Source organism: Carcharodon carcharias, chromosome 2 (genome assembly GCF_017639515.1).
Source record: "Carcharodon carcharias isolate sCarCar2 chromosome 2, sCarCar2.pri, whole genome shotgun sequence".
Classification (NCBI taxonomy): domain Eukaryota; kingdom Metazoa; phylum Chordata; class Chondrichthyes; order Lamniformes; family Lamnidae; genus Carcharodon; species Carcharodon carcharias.
In genome coordinates, this window is record NC_054468.1 from 41997512 (window position 1) to 42019038 (window position 21527).

General features: G+C 41.4%; 1 protein-coding gene across 6 annotated transcripts in view; it reads right to left on the bottom strand.

Moving 5' to 3' along the window:
- Positions 1 to 821: 821 nt before the first annotated feature.
- The window catches only part of LOC121293264 (lisH domain-containing protein ARMC9), a 114731-nt gene continuing 94025 nt past the window's right edge, over positions 822 to 21527 (bottom strand). For 4 of the 6 annotated variants that reach the window (XM_041216157.1, XM_041216143.1, XM_041216151.1 and 1 more), the window contains 9 exons: positions 20551 to 20625; positions 20355 to 20445; positions 20058 to 20113; positions 19170 to 19274; positions 14899 to 15014; positions 13841 to 13977; positions 11313 to 11433; positions 10298 to 10473; positions 822 to 1242 (listed from right to left, as the gene is read on the bottom strand). In XM_041216157.1, coding sequence (XP_041072091.1) covers positions 1220 to 1242; positions 10298 to 10473; positions 11313 to 11433; positions 13841 to 13977; positions 14899 to 15014; positions 19170 to 19274; positions 20058 to 20113; positions 20355 to 20445; positions 20551 to 20625 — 900 coding nt within the window. In that variant the 3' untranslated portion in view covers positions 822 to 1219. Of the gene's footprint in view, positions 1243 to 10297; positions 10474 to 11312; positions 11434 to 11607; positions 11789 to 13840; positions 13978 to 14898; positions 15015 to 19169; positions 19275 to 20057; positions 20114 to 20354; positions 20446 to 20550; positions 20626 to 21527 lie in introns of all 6 variants that reach the window. The other 2 variants (XR_005946478.1, XM_041216165.1) reach the window with 2 other exon arrangements.

Consider the following 21527-nt stretch of genomic DNA (forward strand, 5'->3'; position numbering starts at 1 on the left):
GGGGTGAGAGAAAGAGGAGGCAGGAGGTGAGAGTGGGGGAGGAAGAGAGAGGGGGAGAGTGAGAGGGGGCGGAAGAACGTAAGAGAGAGAAAGAGAGCAGAGCAGCATGCAGCTGTGAATCATGTAGCTTCATGTGTTAAGGTGGAGTGGGTTAGACTGGTGCCACATGGTAAGGGGGAAGCCTGTGTCACTGACATTGCTGGATCTCCTGTGAGCAGCTTTCTTCAGGGTCAGTGGCAAAATATTTTTTTTCTTCTCCACTGACCATAAAATCCAACCCAATGTCTTCAAGAGAGTCGGGGAGCATGAAGATTTTAAGTCTGCATCCAATCTTTGTTGAAGACTGTCCATATAATTTTAAGCAGAATGATTATTTTGGAGTTCACCTTGAGAGAAACATTGAATATTTTAAAATGGAAGGCTAAAAATTACTTCCTATAAAAATGTTGTGCTTCATACCAAAGCTAATGAATATTATAAGGAAACCAAATCTGGGTGCTGTTCACCTTGGTGAGGTCACGCTGATGGAACCAAATTCTCTTTTCTAATTGTTGTCAGGGTACTAAGTGAAATGAGTTTTGGTATTCTCAGTCAAATTCTCATTGGGTAACAACATTGCATAATTTGACATATTTTAAGAAAAGGTACAAGGACAAGTAGTATGTCTATTTTTGAACTTTCATAAGGTGCAATTAAGAAATATTACTTGAGTATATTTAGGAGCTGCAACAAATGGGAAAGTGTTCCACTGATATAGTCAATAAACTAAGTGAATGCCCCTATTAAAATACTATTTCAGACAAATGGACTAATACATGTTATTGTGCTGCACTTTCAGAGCAATGATCTTTTATTCATTTCATTACCACAACAATATGAAGGAAATAATAAAAGATCCTCACAAAAAGCATTACAAAACAAATGAACAAAACTCAAACACAAAATTTAAGACCTTCTCAAAATAAAAATACCACTTACGAAAGCATAATAAAGAACAAAGGGATAAATTATTCTACATTATTTACATTTCTGGAATTATTGCCAAAGAATTCTGTTATGGAATACAAAAAATACATGCTGTGTACGGACAACATAATCTCTCTTTTATTTAATTTTGTAACTCCAGTTCTGTAGACAGTATGTGATGAGGAGGATCTTTACAGGAAGTTGGCCACATATTGAAGAATTCAGCAGGTGATTCCTGAGGAAAGATCCATTGTCATTTCCTGTATGACTGGCTGCCTAGAAAAGGAACAAACAAGTTGAATTTAGATGCAGACAGCTTAACCCTGTTGTCCAGAAATCTGGCTTTTGTCTATTCCCTATTTACTAATTGTATTATTTGTGAGAACAAGAATGCAAATCTTTAAGAGCTGACAGAGAGAGAAATGTCGGTTTTAAGAATTGAAAAACTCGAGGGAGAAACATCAAAAAATGTGCAGAGACAAGTGCCAAGCAATTTGTCAAGCCGTGGCACAGCAGCCATTGACTGGGTGCTAAACAGTCTCCTAAACCTCCAATACACTGGGCAAGAAATACATGCTCATTAACCACCATAACGGAAAAAAGCCAAAAAAAAAAATCAGTGTGCAGTAACCACAGGCATTATTCCTGTTTCAGGGCCCCTCTGTAAGGCTGGTTTGCTATGAGGTAGCTGATGTCAGCTGCACTCAGGAAAAATGAATCTATGTGAGCCTAAAGTAAATAACAATCCACAAGGCATGTATATCAGGGTGTGGGAGTGAGAAGTATATCTGGGTAAGGGTTAAGTGGTAAGTTGTTAAAATGTACACCTTTGAACGTGGAGGTGAAAGAGACAAATGCTCATCTTCACTTATATGCACAAAGTTATGAGGGGCCTGGATACAGTGGTGGGAAGGACCTATTTACATTAGCAGAGAGGTTGGTGCCTGGGGGCATAAATTTTTTTAATTCATTTACGGGATGGGGGCATCAGTGGCTAGGTCAGCATTTATTGTCCATCCCTAATTCCTCTTGAGGAGGTGGTGGTGAGCTGCCTTCTTGAACCACTGCAGTCCATGTGGTGTAGGTACAACCACAGTGCTGTTAGGGAGGCTGTTCAAGGATTTTCACCCAGCGATTGTGAAGGAATAGTGATATGTTTCCAAGTCAGGATGGTGAGTGGCTTGGAGGGGAACTTCCAGTTGGTGGTGTTCCAGTGTATCTGCTGCCTTTGTCCTTTTAGATAGTAGTGATCATGATTTTGGAAGCGCTGTCTAAGGACCCCTGGTGAGTTTCTACAGTACATCTTACATCTTGTGGATGGTACACACTGTTGCCACTGTTCGACGTTGGTGGAGGGAATGAATGTTGTGGATGGGGTGCCAATCTAGTGAGCTGCTTTGTCCTGGATGGTGTCAAGCTTCTTGAGTGTTGTGGGAGCTGCACTCATCCAGGCAAACGGAGAGTATTCCATCACACTCCTGACTTATGCCTTGTAGTTGGTGGACAGGCTTTGGGGAGTCAGGAGATGAGTCACTCGCCGCAGGACTCCTAGCCTCTGACCTGCTCTTGTAGCCACAGTATTTATATGGCTAGTCCAGTTCAGTTTCTGGTCAATGGTAATCTCCAGGAAGTTGATAGCAGGGGATTCAGTGATGGTAATGCCATTGAATGTCAAAGGGTGATGGTTAGGTTCCCTCTTCGTGGAGATAGTCATTGCCTGGCACGTGTGGCGTGAATGTTACTTGCACTTGTCAGCCCAAGTCTGGATATTGTTCAGATCTTGTTGCATTTGGACATGGACTGCTTCAGTATCTGAGGAGTTGTGAATGGTGCTGAACATTGTGCAATCATCAGCGAACATCCCCACTTCTGACCTTATGATGGAAGGAAGGTCATTACTGAAGATGGTTGGGCCTCGGACATTACCCTGAAGAACTCCTGCAGTGATGTCCTGGAACTGAGGCGATTGACCTCTAACGACCACAACCATCTTCCTTTGTGCTATGTATGACTCCGACCAGTGGAAAATTTTCCCCGATTCCCATTAACTCCAGTTTTGCTAGGGCTCCTTGATGACATGCTCGGTCAAATGCTGCCTTGATGTCAAGGGCAGTCACTCTCACTTCACCTCTGGAGTTCACCTCTTAGGCCATATTTGAACCAAGGCTGTAATGGGGCCAGAAGCTGAGTGGTCCTGGCAGGACCCAAACTGAGCGTCAGTGAGCAGGTTACTGCTAAGCAAGTGCAGCTTGATAGCATTGATGGTGACCCCTTCCATCACTTTACTGATGATGGAGAATAGACTGATGGGGCGGCAATTGGCCAGGTTGGATTTGTCCTGCTTTTTGTGTACAGGACATACCTGGGCAATTTTCCACATTGCTGGGTAGATGCCAGTGTTGTAGCTGGACTGGAGCAGCTTGGCTAGGGGCGTGGCAAATTCTGCAGCACAAGCCTTCAGTACTATTGCCGAATATTGTCACGGCCCATAGCCATTGCAGTTTCCAGTGCCTTCAGCCGTTTCTTGATATCACATTAAGTGAGTCAAATTGGCTGAAGACTGACATCGGTGATGTTAGGGCCCTCCGAAGGAGGCTGAGATGGGTCATTCACTTGGCACTTCAGCCTCATCTTTTTCACTGTTGTGCTGGGCTCCTCCATCATTGAGGATGGGGATATTTGAGGAGCCTCCTCCTCCAGTGAGTTGTTTAATTGTCCACCACCATTCATGACTGGATGTGGCAGGACTGCAGAGCTTAGATCTGGTCTGTTGGTCGTGGCTTAGCTCTATCACTTGCTGCTTATACTGTTTGCTCCACAAGTAGTACTGTTTTGTAGCTTCACCAGGTTGACATCTCATTTTTAGGTATGCTTGGTGCTGCTCCTGGCTTGCCCCTCCTGCACTCTTCATTGAACCAAGGCCAATCCATAGGCTTGGTGGTAATGACAGCATAGGGTATATGCCAGGCCAACAGGTTACAGATTGTGGTCGAGTACAATTCTGCTGCTGCATATGACCAACAGTGCCTCATGGATGCCCAGTCTTGTTTTGCTAGATCTGTTCAAAATCTATCCCATTTAGCACGGTGGTAGTGCTACACAACATGATGCAGGGTGTCCTCAATGTGAAGACGGGACTTCAACTCCATAAGTTCAGTGCGGTGGTCACTCCTACCAATTCTGTCATGGACAGATGCATCTGCGACAGGCAGGTTGGTGAGGATGAGGTCAAGTATGTTTTACCTCTTGTTGGTTCTCTCACCACCTGTTGTAGACCCAGTCTTGCAGCTACGTCCTTTAGGCCTCAGCTAGCTTGGTCTGTGGTGGTACTACTGAGCCACTCGTGGTGATGGACATTGAAGTCCCCCACCCATAGTACGTTCTGCACCCTTGCTATCCTCAGTGCTTCCTCTAAGTGGTGTTCAACATGGAGGAGTACTGATTCATCAGCTGAGGGGAGCAGTACATGGTAATCTGCAGAAAGTTTGCATGCCCATGTTTGCCCTGATGCCATGAGACTTCATGGGGGCCGGAGTTAATGTTGAGGACTCCCAAGGCAACTCCCTCCTGACTGTATACCGTGGTGCTGCCACCTCTTTTGGGTCGGTCCTGCTGGTGGCACAGGGCTTATCCAAGGATGGCAATGGTGGTGACTGGGACATGATCTATGAGGTGATTTAAAGTGATTGGTGGAAGGATTAAAGGGAAGATGAGGACATTTTTTTTTCACTCAGAGGGTTGTAGGGGTCTGAAACTCTGCCTGAAAGGGTAGTAGAGGCAGAAACCCTCAACTCATCTAAAAGATTTCTGGATATGCACCTGAAGGGCCGTTACATGCAGAGCTACTGATCAAATGCTGGAAAGTGGGATTAAGCTGGGTTTTTCAGCTGGTGCAAACACAGTGGGCCGTGGCCCCTTTCTATGATTCTGACTTCACTTTCAAAAAAATGCAGGCCACTTCCTGACACTGATTCCCCTCCCAGTTGGCACCCATCCCCCTTGAAAGCCCCTCTTCCCAGTTACCAACTCCCCTTCTTCACTAATCTAAGGGCCACCGCAAAACCAGCTGCACCCTGAGTTTTCACTGCACCTGACTAGCGAGCCTTCTGTTGCTCTCTACAGCTCACTGACTCAATGCAATTGAGACTCAAGCCTCAATATCAAGACACTTTGGACATCAGGTGCAGTGAATCCACTATGTGCACCCAGCCCCCATGACCATATATTGAATCTTTGTTCAAGAAAAATTTTGCACCTCAATTAATCTTACATTTTTAGATGGAAGAAAAAAGTAGGGGTGAACATTCACAGAATCTCAGAATTGTTACAGTACAGAAGGAGGCCATCCAGCCATTATGTCTGTGCTAGTTCTCTGTAGGAGCACATTACTGACTGCCACTCCCTGCCCTCTCCCCATACCTCGCACATTCTTCCTTTTCAGATAATAATCCAATTCCTACTTGAATGTCTCGACCTCACTCAGGCAATACATTCCAGATCCTAATCATGCACTGTGGGAAAAAAAATTCCTCATGTCACCAGTGCTTCTTTTGCCAATTACTTAAACCTGTGCCCTCTTGTTCTCAATTCTTCCACCAATAGGCATATTTTTTTCCCTATCTACCCTGTCCAGACCCCTCACGATTTTGATCATGACACTGTTTCCCAAAGTTTACTGATGCTTGAATGGAAATGTTGCTGGAGCCATATTTGACATGTAAGAGAATCTTGCAAAAAAAAATTGGGGATCTCATCAAGTTGCCAAGGTAGGATTTAATACCATAGACTTCCTCAGTCCAGGGACTTTATATAAAATAGATATGTAGAGAATACATGATACATTATAGGCTTTACACCCTATCTATATCCACCTGGTCAAGTGCAGGGGTTATGAGTTAACATTTTATCTGTAAGGTGACACATCCAATAAGACAGCATTCCCTCGGTATTGCACTGAAATCCCACCCAAGAACGTGTGCTGAAGTTTTAGAGTGCTGCTTGAAGCCACATCCATGCCCCATTGCTACCACAGGGATCGGTGCTGGAGCCTCAACTGTTTCCAATCTATATTAATGACTTGGATGAAGGGATCAAGTGTACTCAAGGATGCTACTCAAGGATGAGATTAAGAAAGGAGGGACATTAGAGACTTGATAGGCTGCTAGTGGTGGCAAGATGAGAAAAGGAGATCTAAGCGGAAGGTTGCCCATGCATAGACCACTTAGGTCAAACTGTCCTTTTCCATTTATTCATTGAATGCAAAGCATACAATTAAATGATAAGACAAATTAACAAGCTGCATGATTGTATTCTTTTGTTTTTCCATCCTACAGTTCCACACTAAGCAGAGGGAACAAGGTCTGGATAGGACATTGAGACAGAAATTGAATGGGAAGAGGAGGAATGAGGGGACCATAAGTGCGTAGGGAGAGTGGAATGGCAAGGGCACTTCTATCACCCCAATGCACCATAAAGGTGGTGATGTGGAGGTGATGCTTGACTATGGCCATAATCCCCATCCCCTCCCTGAGAGCCAACCCTTCACAACAATCCCTGGTCACTCTCACTCTGCATGTGATGCATCTCTGCCAGGCAGCCATATAGTTGTACCAACACCTGTAGCACCTATGAGACAGTAGTCACTTCCTTAGTCTGACCTTCCAGTGCATTAAAGGCTATGGAATGGTAGGGAAGGTGTGCTCCAATCCACTCTAAGGCACAGTAAAAATTTGAGCCCGATATAAGGGCAACTGGATTACAGAGGTTTAGATGGCAAAGCAGGTTGATTCAGGAACATCATAGGAATCCGCGACACCTCAAGTTCAGATGAAGCTCCTGACTGAACATGAGAGAGGATGTCCAATGTCTGCTCTGTCAAGAGGTCAGCTGAGGACAGTAGTCCTGTAAAGGCCCCTATATCCGCATTGCAGCTCCACCCACTGTAGCAAGTGTTTTGGTCCATAAAAAACATACAAGTCAGCAGTTTCCAGGATCATCTCTATCCACACCCAGGTTTTACGCCAAACACACTGGTCTTACAGGATCCAGCTGCTGAGGATGACCCTTTTACAACCAGCAGTTGCCCCATCATAGGAGGCAGCTGTCACTGGACACAGCACACCTAACTCCCTTTGTCCTGTCAGAAACCCAATTCCCAATTCTCTGATCCTGACTGATCTAAGGGACACATAGGCCGTGCCTTTCAAACACAGGTTTGTGCCTGGTGCATGCAATGACTAGGGTGCCAGCCTCATTCAGAGTCCATGCTTTATCATGGCAACTTAATTTGTTGCTGTTAAAAAAGCTAGAAACTTTGTGAATGGGTGCAATAAGTTAATAATCCATGACTTTTTTATTCAATTACGGGATGTGGGTGTCGCTGGCGAGGAAAGCAGTTATTGCCTATATTTATTTGTACTCGAGTCCAACTGAAACCCCTGTCCATCTGGTGAAGATACTTTCATGGTGCTGTTAGGTAGGAAGTTCCATGATTTTGGCCCAGCAACAAAGGAGCAGCAATATATTTCAGGATGGTGTGAGGCTTGGAAGGGAACTTGGAAGTTGTGATGTTCCTATGAGCTTGCTGCTCGTCCTTCTCGGTGGTAGGTGTCTTGGGTTCGGGAGGTGTCAAAGAAGCCTTGGTGAATTGTTGCAGTGCATCTTGTAGATGGCACATATTTCATTATTTCTGTCTGCAGTCAAACTGCTTTGCATAGTAATTTATATTACATAAGTGAAGTGGATGAATAGATGCTTAATAGACCATTACAATGTCTGTGGAGCATTGTTTCACCCTTTGTTACTTGAATAATTATTTTGTTCAATAAATTACCTTAAACATGTCCAATCATCTCTCACTGAAACTATGCACACCGCTGGAGCCTTGAACCTTTTTTACACGGAATCTCATAATCTTCAACTGAGCTCAATTATTAAGTCGACAGATCGAATGCTATCTATATGCTCTAGCCCTTAATTATAACTTGAATCTACAATTTTTTGATTCAGAGTCATGAATGCTATCAACTGAGCCAAACTGAAACTGAATTCAAAAGTTGCATAAGTAATAAATATTGAAAGAAACAACATTTGCAAATCAAACCTATTCATAATCATAAGCCTTGAAAACAACTTTTGTAAGTGCATAAAGTCAATGAAGAATGTGTTATTGCAAGAAGGAGAATGGCTTTCCCCAATTACTCAATATCATGATTAAGCCATTAAATGTCACTACTGTTGAGAAATAAAAATTGGTCTCTAACTAAACTAGTCTAAACAGCCTCTTTGTAATGCAAAACATTTCACTAAAGTTTCCAGTTTAGAAAACAACGGATAGCAATTATAAAAAGTAACAAAAATATAATAAAGCTTTTTCGGATCAGTGCATTCCAACTATACTGTAGATTTTCCGAAGTGCTACATTTCCTCCTCCACGCTGCAATTTGCCAATGAAAGCATTAAGCAGGAAACAGCAATGTCTTATAAAAAAGTGGGACAAAAGATATGAGGAGCACACACTTTCAAAGTCAATAGTTCATAATACAAAATTTGCGAGTCTAAAATTTGGCAATTAGCAGCATCCGATATTATGTTGTCTGCAATTAAGGTGCATTTCTGACAACAGCAGGAAAATTTACTGTTATTGTTTAACTGCAGAGCTTGTTTTTGTGTGCTTTCAGTTGGTAACTCTTCTATCAAATAGCTGCTTGTAATAAAAATGGAAAATTGGATTTTTATCTATATCCACAGTGTATTTAGGGTCTAAATATAATTTTAATAAAAATAATATAAATACTGCAGGTAGAGAATGGTATTTGCATTCACCTGCACAAGATGGACTCTAGCGGTTCAAGAAGGCAGCTCACCGCCACCTTCTCAAGGACAATTAGGGTGGGCCACAAATGGCTGGCCTTGTCAGAGATGCTCACATTGCATGAAAGAATGAAAAAAATTCCATTCCATAGGCAAGACAAAAAGCCAGAATCTTGCACTCCCCCAAGGGCAGGTCAGCAGATGCAGTGGAGTGTAAAATTGGGTGACATGGCAGTGGCACCATGCCCATTGCCTATTCATCTGTCCTCATGGGTATTTTACCCACTGTAGGGGGAAATGTTGGGCAGCCTGCTTGCCCCTGGGCCAATTAAGGCCCTTACTCAGAGCTTCCTCACATCACCCAATAAAACTTGGTGAGCTTTGTGGCAGGCTGGGGTGGGGCTGCCTTCTAGTCAAGCACCCTGTGCCCATCAGAGGCCAATCCCCACAAGGTATTTCATCCCTGCATTTTTCCCCACCAGTTTGTGCCAACTTGGCCCCGGTAAGTCTGGGTCCATGCTACTCATCTTCAGGGACTGCCAAACAGTGGCCAGCAGCTCTTGGAGATGGGATTTCCTCTCCAAAGGGGGCAAAGGCCCACATCAAGACAATTAAAGGCCCGACCTCACCCCCCTGTGTAAAATTCAGCCCCATGAATGCACAAAATAAGAAAATTGCAGTAAAATCAGTGTCAGCAAAAACAGAGGACCAGTGATTTGAAATGAACTGGAAAAATTGTATTGCGTTTATATAGTGGTTTTCATGGTGTCAGGGTGTCTCCAAGGTTTGTACAGCAATTCATTTTAGTTAAAGTGCATACATTTGCAAGACAGGAAAAGATAGAAAGACAGATATTTCTTATTTCTCAAAACACAGCAGTATCAAAGAAGTTAGATAGCGTATACATATACATGTATTTTCTAACAGACTGAGTCAGCCTAAAAGCCAAGGCTTTAGCAGTGTCATTTCATTTGCATCTTGGAGTACCTCACCACTAGGTTGTCCTTTTTTTTGCTCGGCAACAAAAGGAAAAAGCAACAAGAAATAGCCAAGCACCAACATCCATCCACTTCCAGGTAAGCTATGAGGCTATGAACAGAGGAAAGTAGGTAACTGAAAGATAGAGAAACTGGAAAGAAAGGGAAAATACTAAATGAGGAAAAATAAAAAGCAGAAAACAAGAAAGCAAAGTGAGAAACTGGTGACAAGGTAAGCATTAAGTGTAGCCAGCTTATCTGAATTTAGACAGAGTGACAAGACTATTCAAATGTCATGTGCTTCACAAGAAAGCTGATAGCTGTCTTCACCCAACACCTACCCGTGTCCTTTCTTAACAGTCACCACCAGATAGCAATCAGGAACAAGAAACAAGTTGATTTTTCCCCTCCTTAGACCAGGAACATTACAACCCATTATAATGCCCTAACTGCTACCATTTTGTGGTGCAGTGTGTTGCAGAAGCTTTAGAATGGGGAGTAGCGTGACGACACACACTTTCTCCCTGCTCTTTATTACTCACTCTGTTTGCTTCTGTTAGAGGACCCTCCAGAACTTGGACGGCTTGTCTGTTGCGGACCAGACTGAGAAAACTGAGGGGCAATTGTTGGAGTTTTGATCTTTCTTGGGCTAGTAGAAACATCTGGAGTCCTAGGAATCCTGGGCCTACTGTCAAATGCAACTTCATAATCATTTTGCCTGCAAGGGCAGAAACAACAGAATGGATGAATAAAAGATAATTGATAGCACATCTTCAAGGTTAAGTAACACCTAATTATTAACCACATTTTAATTTTCATGACACAAAGCTAATTCTGCCACCACTGCCAGAAAATGTATTAAGCAAGTGGCCCACTAAACCGGATCTCAGCTGAACAGTCTGTAGGCCTTGTTTCTTCTTTACATTAATTGGACAAAAAGGTTGTCAGGGTAAAGAGGAAGATGATAAAATGGAGGGAAGGGAACACAACCATAAATCTGCTGACCACATATGCTGAATAGTACTTGAATCAGCTATTTCATATCCATGCTAATGTTGGGCGGAGTGCAAAGAAGGAAAAGGAGGCAGGGCAGGCTCACCTGGTTTTCTTCCTGTTAATTTAAATGGAAGGAAAATCAGGTGGGTCATGTTTGGTCATGAAATTGTTTCCTCTACCCTCCAGAAATTTTTCTTTGCTCTCTGTCCAGGCAATGCTTAATTCCACCTGGTAAAAATGAAAAGCTGCTCTGTCTAGTTTACACTAATGGATTGTAGATCATTAATCTTTAAAACAGCTGCACAGATGATCGATAAAACATACTTCACTGTAAAAAAAAGGCACGAAAGTAACATGGTTTTCAGTGCATATTGTTAAAATGTAATCGAGTGTAATGGTAGTGGAATGATTAGCTTCTTCCAAAGGACTCAAGTCAAATTAGCAATGATGGGTAGAAGTGTAAATCTTTAAATTTATTAAGCACACTTTGAGAAAAAGTTCATAAAGACTTTTCTTGTACAGCACAATTTCTGCATTTTAGTATTTGCATTGTCTCCTCACCTGATAGACTGTCGACTCAATCTGTCAAAAGACCTGATACCTAACAAACTTGTAGCTGCTGTTAGATCCTGATCAAAATCACCAACTGGAGAACCCAACTGTGATGTGTTGCGATCAAAACCTGCAGGAAAAAAACACAATTAAAAACATTTCCATCAAAAATTATTAATTTGAATAGTTTAGTTTTAGTAAAAACTCTGTACAATTTTGGGAATCCTAATTGCAAAATTCTATTTACTTATGGTGGGAAATTCAGAGAAAAGCATAATGAACAATAATAGGTTAGTGAACATACTGGTTCCTGTCCTGTTGGGAGGACATAAATATCATCTGTAGAGTGCAGCTCGTGAAGGTAGAATGAAGTTGGCTACAATGTTGGATTGAAAGCTTGGAGTTTTGATTGATTGTCTTGCAGTGTTGGTAAGAAATTTCAGATTCTTATTGTCTTGGATGCTTAGCATTCAATCAGTTATTGCCTACGGAGATTGAGAAAAGAGACCCCAGTTTAGCTTCTCGTCCCTCTCTGTTTCCTGGTGTCAGTAATGAGTTCAATTGTGCCGATGACCTTCAAAATGTTGGCCTTGATTTTCTGATTTGGGGCCAACGAGGTGGACAGAAATTTTACTGAATTTCTAGTCCTGGCTAATTTGGTTGTGGGAGATGAAGGCCCAAATCTTCCAATCTCCGGATTGTTGGAGATCAGACGTATGATTCTGAGGAAGTCCTGACACACGAACATACATGGGAATTACCCAGGATGTTCAAACTTCTGATGGGCAATTACCTGCTGCCTGCGACCCTGTGTGAAAGTCTCCAACTCTGGACTCTATTCCAGTAACTGGAGTTAGATGGGAGATGCTGCACTGCCAATTTTGGTGTCAGCCGGGATCAGAAGATCCTGAAGAATTTGGAAGCAGCACTGGGTTGGGAAAATCTTCGTGGGCAGCGGCAGTGACAGGAAGATTTGGGCCAAGGCCTTGCTTCTGCCAGAGAGTTGCACAAGAGACATGGTGGAAGAGACATATTGCAACGTGTCAACTGGCCTGATACAGTGGTGTTGGCGGGGGTGGGGGGAAGAAGCAGCCACTGAAGAGATTGGTATCTTTGAGAATTGATTTTTATTGAGTGACTATCATACTTTGACATCACCACCACAAGTTCTTTGGATGATTCCCCCAAGGGCTCCCTCTACTGACAGCTGAATGTTAGATAGCCTGAGACAAATCAGTTGGCCCTCAGGAACAGTATTCAATGAGGGGAGTAATTAATTCCAGCAAAGGCCCTATTTATCTCATTTAAATTTAATTCGCATATATCTGCCCACATGCTGAAAGGTGAACTTTAACCCATCCAGTACACATACTGGGAAATGGTGGCGTGATGGAGGGGAGCATTAGGGATGCCATAGAATCTGTCCCTGAACAGGTGGATGCCCCATCAGCTTGTGCAGAGGCGCCAGTTGGGAACTTTAGCCTATCTTATTTTTGTCAAAATAATGGCTTGGATCTTCCAAGGAGCGGCAATCATCATTGGGTGGTGCTCCCACGCGAACTTTCGCCCGCCTCAGTGCTGCTCCGTTTATCTTGCCAGGTCTTCCAAGCTCAGCTTTCCTAGAAATATGGAGTGCAGCGTGCCTCAAATGACTCCACCGCAGTACTGTATAGTCAGGGGGAAGCCACGACAGGTCCTCTTTTTACAGCACTAGTTGCCATATAGAAAGTTTAAAGGTCTAGTGTGAATGTTAATGAATGGATGAATGTTTGTAATTGAGTCATTGGAAAGGGTGGTAGGGTGGGCAAGTGGTTAGGGTGGGTAAGATGGTAGGTAGGTGAGGGGGCAGGTGGGCGAGGGGGCAGGTGGATGAGGCAGCATGTGGGTGAGGCGGCATACAGATAGGGTGGCTAGGGAAGCAATGGCTAGGGCGGCAGGTAGAGAGGCAAGTGGGCAGGGTGGCTAGGGCAGCAGATCAGTAGGGCGGCAGGTGTGTAGGGAGACAGGTGGGTAGATGGATGAGTGGGTGTGTGTTGGGGGGTAGTCGAGTCGGGTTGTGGGGTTAGTATGGTCAGGAGAGCTAGTCGGGTCGAGGTTAGTTGGGAATGGGGGGGGGGTTAGTCAGGAGTTAGAGGAATAGTTGAATGGTTGCGGGTTGTTGGGGGGGGTCAAGGGGTAGTTGGGGTGTTGGGGGGGGTGTAGTTGAGGGTGGTTTGGGAGGCAGGGTAGTTGAGGGGCCAGTGAGAGTGATTGGAGGTCTGCTCCATAGTTATCCAGGAGTTAGACATGTTTTTTTTTCTGTCTAACATTTCCTAGGTAATCTATCCGGGTAAGTACATCCGAACTGTCTGAGGTCGCCGAATCTTTTGCGAAGGATCCTGAGGAGCAGCAGAACAGCCGATCGGAATCCCGGATATTTCTCGTGAAGGTCAGTACACCAGGACTTCCGTGGGGCGTTGATAAGCATCTCCGGATGTATGTCTGGTCTCCGATGATCCAGAGAATTTTTAAACAATCAATATAGATTTTCAACTTACTGACAGGAGAAGCACCAAGCTCGGAAACGCTTGTTCTGCTCCCACTTCGAGTTGGTGGCCGAATGCTCTGCCGCGAATAGAGGTTGCTCCCTGTGCTGGGGCTTCTGCTTTCATGTTTATTTAGAGCAGCTCCTAACCTATAAAGTATATAGAAAGTAAAGTCTTGATTAATTCTGTGTAGATAAATACATTTGTTTAACTAAATGAATAAAAGACTGTACTTGATAAAAACATTTTTAGAAAAGTAATGCAGATTACCCATTCTTCCATTCATAAATAGTGAAGACACTACACATTTTGTAGCAAGTTATATTTTACTTAATTATTTTCCATTTCCTTTTTAAGATTTTATGTCTTTTTCTTTGGTTTGCATTTCTATTTCTCTCCTTCATGAACAGTTTTAAAATGGTTATTTTATCATTAATTGTTTCAGTCATGGTTATATAATTTCAAAAAGGGGAGGTGGTGGCATAGTGGTATGGTATTGTCACTGGACTGGTATTCCAGAGACCCAGAGTAATGTTCTGGAGATCTGGGTTCGAATCCCATCATGGCATGGTGAAATTTGAATTAAATAAAAGTCCAAGTGATGACCATTGCCGATTGTCGTAAAAGCTGGCTCACTTTAGAGATGGAATGCTCATGGGGTCATGAGAGTCCAGACCTAGGATGACTCAGAACAAAGGCAGTTACGGATGGGCAATAAATGTTAGCAACATCCCAGAAACGAATGTTAAAAAAAAATAAAATGATGCATCATTATTTGTTCTGTACATGATGTGACTACAACTTTTCAATTCACATAAACAATGCAATTGTGATGTTTCACCTCACTCCCAAGGAAATAAAAACTCAAGTTGCTAGGTATTGAGGACAATAAAACAGAATAGTTGCAGTTACGTATCCTAAATTAAAAGTGTCAAAAAAGAATAATTTGTATTATACATAACAAATTATAAAGCCCTGGATGTAAAGTTTTCCACCAATTAACCCGGTCATTAAAGAAAACAAAGTATTGGCTCTTTCAACACTTCAGTTGCTAAATTCAGACTACTTACGATGTATAACCCACTCTGTGCATGCTAGGTGTAACTGGTCGCCGGAGAGGTTCATCAACACTTTCATTCAAAAGTGGCAGTGGCTTCCTCCTAGCCTTCATTGTGTTTGTCATTATCTGTCAAATGATAGAAAACCCATTGTAAAATTGCCTGAAAGTGCACATTTTTCACATCATTAAATTATGATAACCAACAAGGCTCATGACAGCTGTTTGGAAAGGCACATGGATGTAGTTTCTCTCAGTTCCCAGCAATGCCAAGATGCCAGGAGGACATCCACATTTACCCAGTCATTGAAAGCTCATTCAATGATTTGCACATTTAGAAGATGGTATGTATTACCTAAATATTTCAATCTTCAGCAACACAATTTTCTCAACACAGCCCTTGTATTCTTTCCGATATACAATATATTTCAGATACAAATTCAAAAAAGGCTTTCAGTGGGCTACATCTGTAAATTAATGTTAATACCAGCTGTTATTATTAATCAGCCAATATTACTTTTACAACATAAGATGCGTTTGCATGCCAAAATAATTAAGTGTTGATAGAGGAAAAAATGGCTGTATAATCTTGGAGTATAATCTTAGCAAAAAGATACAGAAGAGCTTTCTATTGCTTTGCTACTAATATATTCTCTTAAAGCTTAATATGTTTGTACATTGGAATTCACATTTTTCCCATCAATGGAGCCTAAGAATATGACAATTACAATTTCAGTACTTCTTGGCATCAACCGCAATTGTAAGATTTAGATGAAATATCCAGTCTGACTATATCATATTCAGAACTATTTCCTTGGCTTAATATATATTTTTTCCCTTTACCAAATTAATTATTTTCAATTCTATGGAATACTTGCTGTACAATGCCTACCTCTTTTCATAGCACATTGAGCAAGTATATTGATGATGTGGCATTGAAGCATACAGACCAGAAGCTCCAAGGTACATACACTGGTTTCTGCTGAGTTAGTCAATTTCTGCTGGGGTATGTGGGGGAAACAGATGTAGTATGCTTATTACAATCCCCTGCCTGGGAGAGGTGGGAGGGAGGGGCAGAACCAACCAAGGTTCCCAATACTGATCACTAGTTTTTCAAACTTTGTTTACAACATATGGATAATGATGGCAGTTGGCATTTATTGTCCAGCCCTAACTGCCTAGGGAAAGTGTTAACAGACCTCCCTGCAACCACTACAATCTTCATGACAGCCACCATATAAACTGGGGTTACTCACAATCCAATAAAGAGGGTGATTGATTACAAAGTTGGCGTCTAGTAATGCCTTCGTCCTGATCCATGACCCCGAACAGTGTACCCCTTTTGGTCAATGAAATGGAGTCAAGATTATTCTCCTGGAATCTGCTGGGTCACATCTACCACCAGGGCCATGCACTGTTCCCACCAACACCCCACGCAATCAACACTGATCATTAACTATCCATGTGCAGCTATGACCACACTCCATTACAAGTACAAACAAAAGCTGGAAATTCCAGAAAGGTAATTGGACTTTGTTCAGATAGGCTGCTCAATGAACAACTGTTACCATCTGAAAGCATAACATCCCAACTGAGGAAGGTTATAAACTATCTATAAAACTTCAGTATCCACATTTCCTCATGGCAACTGCCTCTTATATATATTGTGCTTGGACAAAGACTGCACTGCAATATTGAAGTTGTTGAAGGATTTTGGTGACTTAGTCTTTGAACAGACAGTACGTGATGTATTGAAATGCCCAATATGGGAGGCCCCAGTGGCCTTCAAACCTTCAACTTCGTGCCATGTGATATGAAACCAGGTACCACAGGCAGTTTGAGAACATATATGCTGAACATTTGCAGAAGCTTGGTTCACAAATTTGTTATTGGCTCTCACTTTTATTCGCTCGTTATCTTGGTGGCCGAATTTCAGCAGTGTGGTACCAAGCTAAGATTATTTAAACTAGATAAGGATCCACAGTCAGTTGGAGCTGCTGACCAATCTTCCCCAAGGGTTTACCATAAGATGCTTGAGGACTGGTCTGTTAGTGTATAACTTCAGCAGTTAATGTTCTATTCCAGAAAACCAGGTGAAGGGTAGAACTGGTATCAATCGTTACACATTTTTATAAGCTTTTATTTACAGAGATACACATTACAAGTCTCCTAATCCAACAATCGTAGTTTCAGTCGACTCCTACATACAGGAATACAAGTGAATAATCCCTAGTTAATGCCCACCACCTGAACACAATTAAATACTCAATTGCTATACAATTAACAGTTGACGCCACACTCAACCCAGATAAAGCTGCTTTCTGTTGTATTTGCAGCATTTGTGACCAAGTACTTGCCTTAGCCACCTTTATCAAAAATAGGTTTCAGAAAGACCTTAAGATTGATGTTGTGTTTTTTGATCTAACAGCAACCTATGATAAAGTCTGGCATTCTGTTCTTCAGGTGAAAATATTGAAGAGTTCTACTATTTGGACCACCTGCATAGTTGAACTGCTGCTACAGGGCTGGCATTTCAGGGTACACATGGCTGACCATATCAGTTCTTGCAGATACCATTTCAATGGACCTTCCTCAGGGATCAGTACTAGCATCACACCTTATTAATCTGAATTTAAATGACCAGACTGTGGAAATTCCTAAACTGTTTCCTGCTCAAGCTAGTAGCTTTTCCATGCTAGAAACTATTTTCAATCAGAGTAGTATCTTCAACTAACTACGACAAAGAATGACTTCATCGTGTTTCACCTGCGATATGCTAATGCCAAGATGAACTTGGTAGCATCTTAAATGGTCAGCTCCTCAAACATGATGCTCACACAAGCTACTTGGCCATCACACTTGACTTGTGAAATTTGTAATGAAGGGATAGCACCCCAAGATTTTTTGGGGCAAAATTAAATGTTGGGAAAGTGTTTTAAAATGACATTTTAAATCATGCTTTCAAACTTTTCTTATAATTTTGCAGCAGGAGCCCAGATGTAATAGAAAACAAGGGGCAGAATTGCACCGATGTTGGGTGGGCTCGGTTGGGAAGCCGACCGCCACCCACAATCGGGGCTGGAAGGCAATTTCATGCTGGCGCGAGTGTGTGCTTCATAATCTCCCTGAGGCACAGAAGTGTTAAATAAAAAAAATAAAGAAAATAAAACTGTAATGAAACATGTCCCCTCATGTGACTTTGTCACTTGAGCAGGGACGTGTTATTAACTAAGTTTTAAAATTTTTATTTGCTTTAGGAAACCTCATCCCGCCTGTGGATGAGGTTTCCGAAAAAGTGCAAAGGCTGCTTGACCTTTTCACCTGCCCACCAACCTTAAGGTTGGACAGGCAGCAAAAAAATCAAGTTAATTGATCATTTAATGGGCTTAACAGGCCTTTTAATTGTCAGCAAGCATGCTACCAACTTGGCCAGCACCCGTCAACCAAAATATCGCAAGTGCGTGATGACGTCAGGGTGCTTGCCTGATGTCATCGCGCGTCATTTTACGCTCAGTCGGGTCGGGTGTGCGCCCACCACCAAGCTAAAAATTCTATCCAAGATGCAGTTAAAGAATAGTAAAGATAAAGACAAATACTTGTAACTGGTAATGTAACATTATTAAGTAAAGCTAAATGGGCCAGCTGCAAAGAAGGTACAACATAATATAAACAAGGCAATAAATATAAATCATTAAATATGTTACCTTATTCACATACAATATCAAACATGGGAATTTCCAGAGAATTAAAAAGAGAGAATAATTTCTTCATAGCCCCTCCCCATTCCAGATCAGATGATGTTTGGTCATAACAAAGGATCATATATCCACCAGGAAACCTACTGAGGTGGACGCTGACTCCATATCACTTTCAGGTACCATACACTGGTGAAAACTTGACCACAAACCATTCCAAATCAATATACTCCCTAAAGCATGTGAAGGTGACTCCTTGAATTTTCAGCGCAAATTTATTAATTATTTCACAATTGATGATGTAGTGGGGGTTATAAAACAAATAAGGTTGGGATAGAAAGTAGGGACTAGGCTAGATAGCCCAATAAGTGCCATGACCTTAAACCAAGGCAGCTATTTTATGGAAGTTGTTTCCAAGCCATTATGTCCTGAATGCCCAAATTTTACTTGAATAGCCCATCTTTGCCGAACAGTTAGGAGTGAATTATAATTGCTTTTATTAACTTAATAACTTATACCTTAAATATTTCACAATTATCTTCAGTAATCAACTTACAGTGCTTCCAGATGTCTGATAATGAACACTTACCCCTAGATACTCAGCTGTCAGTAATTTTTCACCTGATAACTCTCCAGGCTGAGGTTTTAATATTTCAGCCTTATCCAGGTCCGCTTCCATTGCATCCTGATCATCCTGTTATTGAGATTTTAATCAATTACTAAACCAAAAAACATAATCCATAAATAAACCAAGTTACTCATATTTTCTTACTTCTGTACTGTTACATCAGTCAGAAATCATGCAGCTTTTAAAAGGTTAAAACAAAGAAATGGAGTTTAATATTGTAAATGCTGAAGTGCCTCTATCCCATCATTCTGGACTAACTATTATAAACAGATAGAAACAAAATCAGACACAGTACTTGGGAGATTGTCCACTCAAAAGTAGGAAATCTTTTGAAATTTTCCTTAAAGGTTAGCATTAATTTTGAGGACAAGTTTGAACAGACCCGTCAAACTATTTGTACTTTTAATTCCATCATTATAAAATGGCAAAAAAAACACTGTACTCGTCAGACTAGAGAAACAATCCAAATGACAGAACTGAGTTGATAGGTAGTTTCCACTGATAATATAAACTGCAAAATTTATTGTACATTGGTCATTATTGAATTTGCTAGGTTTGTACTGGTCAGAGCTACCAGTATCTTAAATGTAAATCAACTGTGATCTGTGGATCTTATGGGTAAAAATTGCTTTCCAAGTGGCAGGGGGTAAAAAACACTCTTCTAACCCTGTACATCTTGCTAGGTTTAAGGAGGAACAACACTCCAATATAAGCTTTTTCAAAGGTCACATATACATTGACAATCAAAAAGGACATCTAGGGCAGCAAAAAAATGTTGTACATGAGTAACTGTGAAAAATGTGAACAAAGCTTTTACTTTTACCAACTTCTAGAAGAAATTATACTCACTTCAGCATCATCCTCTTCCTCTTCATCATCAGAATCTGATTCTTCAAGCAACTCCTCTGTTAGATGTACATTTAAAAGTTATAGCCATATGTCATTTTGAGAAATTGAAATGAGTAGTCTGCCAATTTACATAAACTTTGGGACTTAATTAGCAGCATTTTACAAGTGGTGTTTTATACAGTAGATCATAAAACATGCACTATGTGGATAAATGCTATTGGTTTCTTTAGTGAGTTTTAGATCACTAACAGCATTGAGAAAACATTTTCATCAGCATGGCCTCTTTTGTACACTAACCTGAATTGAGCTGCTTTATAATAAACTCAAGCTGTCTGTTCATCTCAGTATTCCCTTCTTTAATAAAACATCGCAGAATTTCTTCCATGCCCTAGAAGTGTGTCAGAAAAATGGCATAATGAAACTAAATCTAAGAAATCATCGGAAGATAAAGATTTTTTTCTGCGTTCTGCCCCTTCTCCACACTCATACTTACCATTGCTTTTGCCTCCTCACGTATTGAAGGGATGGCAAGGATGCTGTATAAAGCTCCATTAACATATGGCCTTATCTGAAAGAAGCAGCTGGTATTCAGTTAATTCATATTTGGTGACAAAAATGAAGAGAGTTTTATTGTCTCATACCCAATTGCTAATTTCATGGATCTGTTGAAAATATTACGTTTTAAAATTAAAGACAGATTTATGTTGAAAACTAGAAAAGGAATTGGGACTTTACTTGGAACCTACTGCAGTTTTTTTCTCTACATGTGATCAAAACATGAACAGATCTGTTTGATTAATCAATAGTGGGTTATCTAAATTTTTTTTTATTCGTTTATGGGATGTGGGCATCACTGGCTAGGTCAGCATTTACTACCCATCCCTAATTGCCCTTGTTCAGAAGGCATTTACGAGTCAGCCACAACGCTGTGGGTCTGGAGTCACATGTAGACCAGGCCAGGTAAGGACGACAGATTTCCTTCCCTAAAGGACATTAGTGATGGGTTTATCTGACAATCGGCAACAGTTTCGTGGTCATCATCAGACTTTTAATTCCAGATTTTTAATGAATTCAAATTTCACCATCTGTCATGGTGGGATTTGAACCCAGGTCCCCAGAGCATTACCCTGGGTCTCTGGAAAACTAGTCCAGTGACAATACCACAACTCCACCACCTCCCCTAGATCATGCTTCCAATGTGTGGCAATAAACATCATAACCGGGGCCAAACCTGGATTCTAACGCATTCCTTCTCATTTATATCAATGTGAAGAAGGAACAATAATAACTAATCAAAAGAATTAAAATTATTTTGGATACCTTTTTTTGGTGGTGTCTATACTTTCTTTCTCCCCAATAGAGGGTTATTAAAGCATAAACTGTTTTAACACAAGTTGCTAGAATACAATACTGAATTGGAATTTCACAAATATTTTAAAAAGGATTATAAAAGGATGTAAAGAAAGAGCA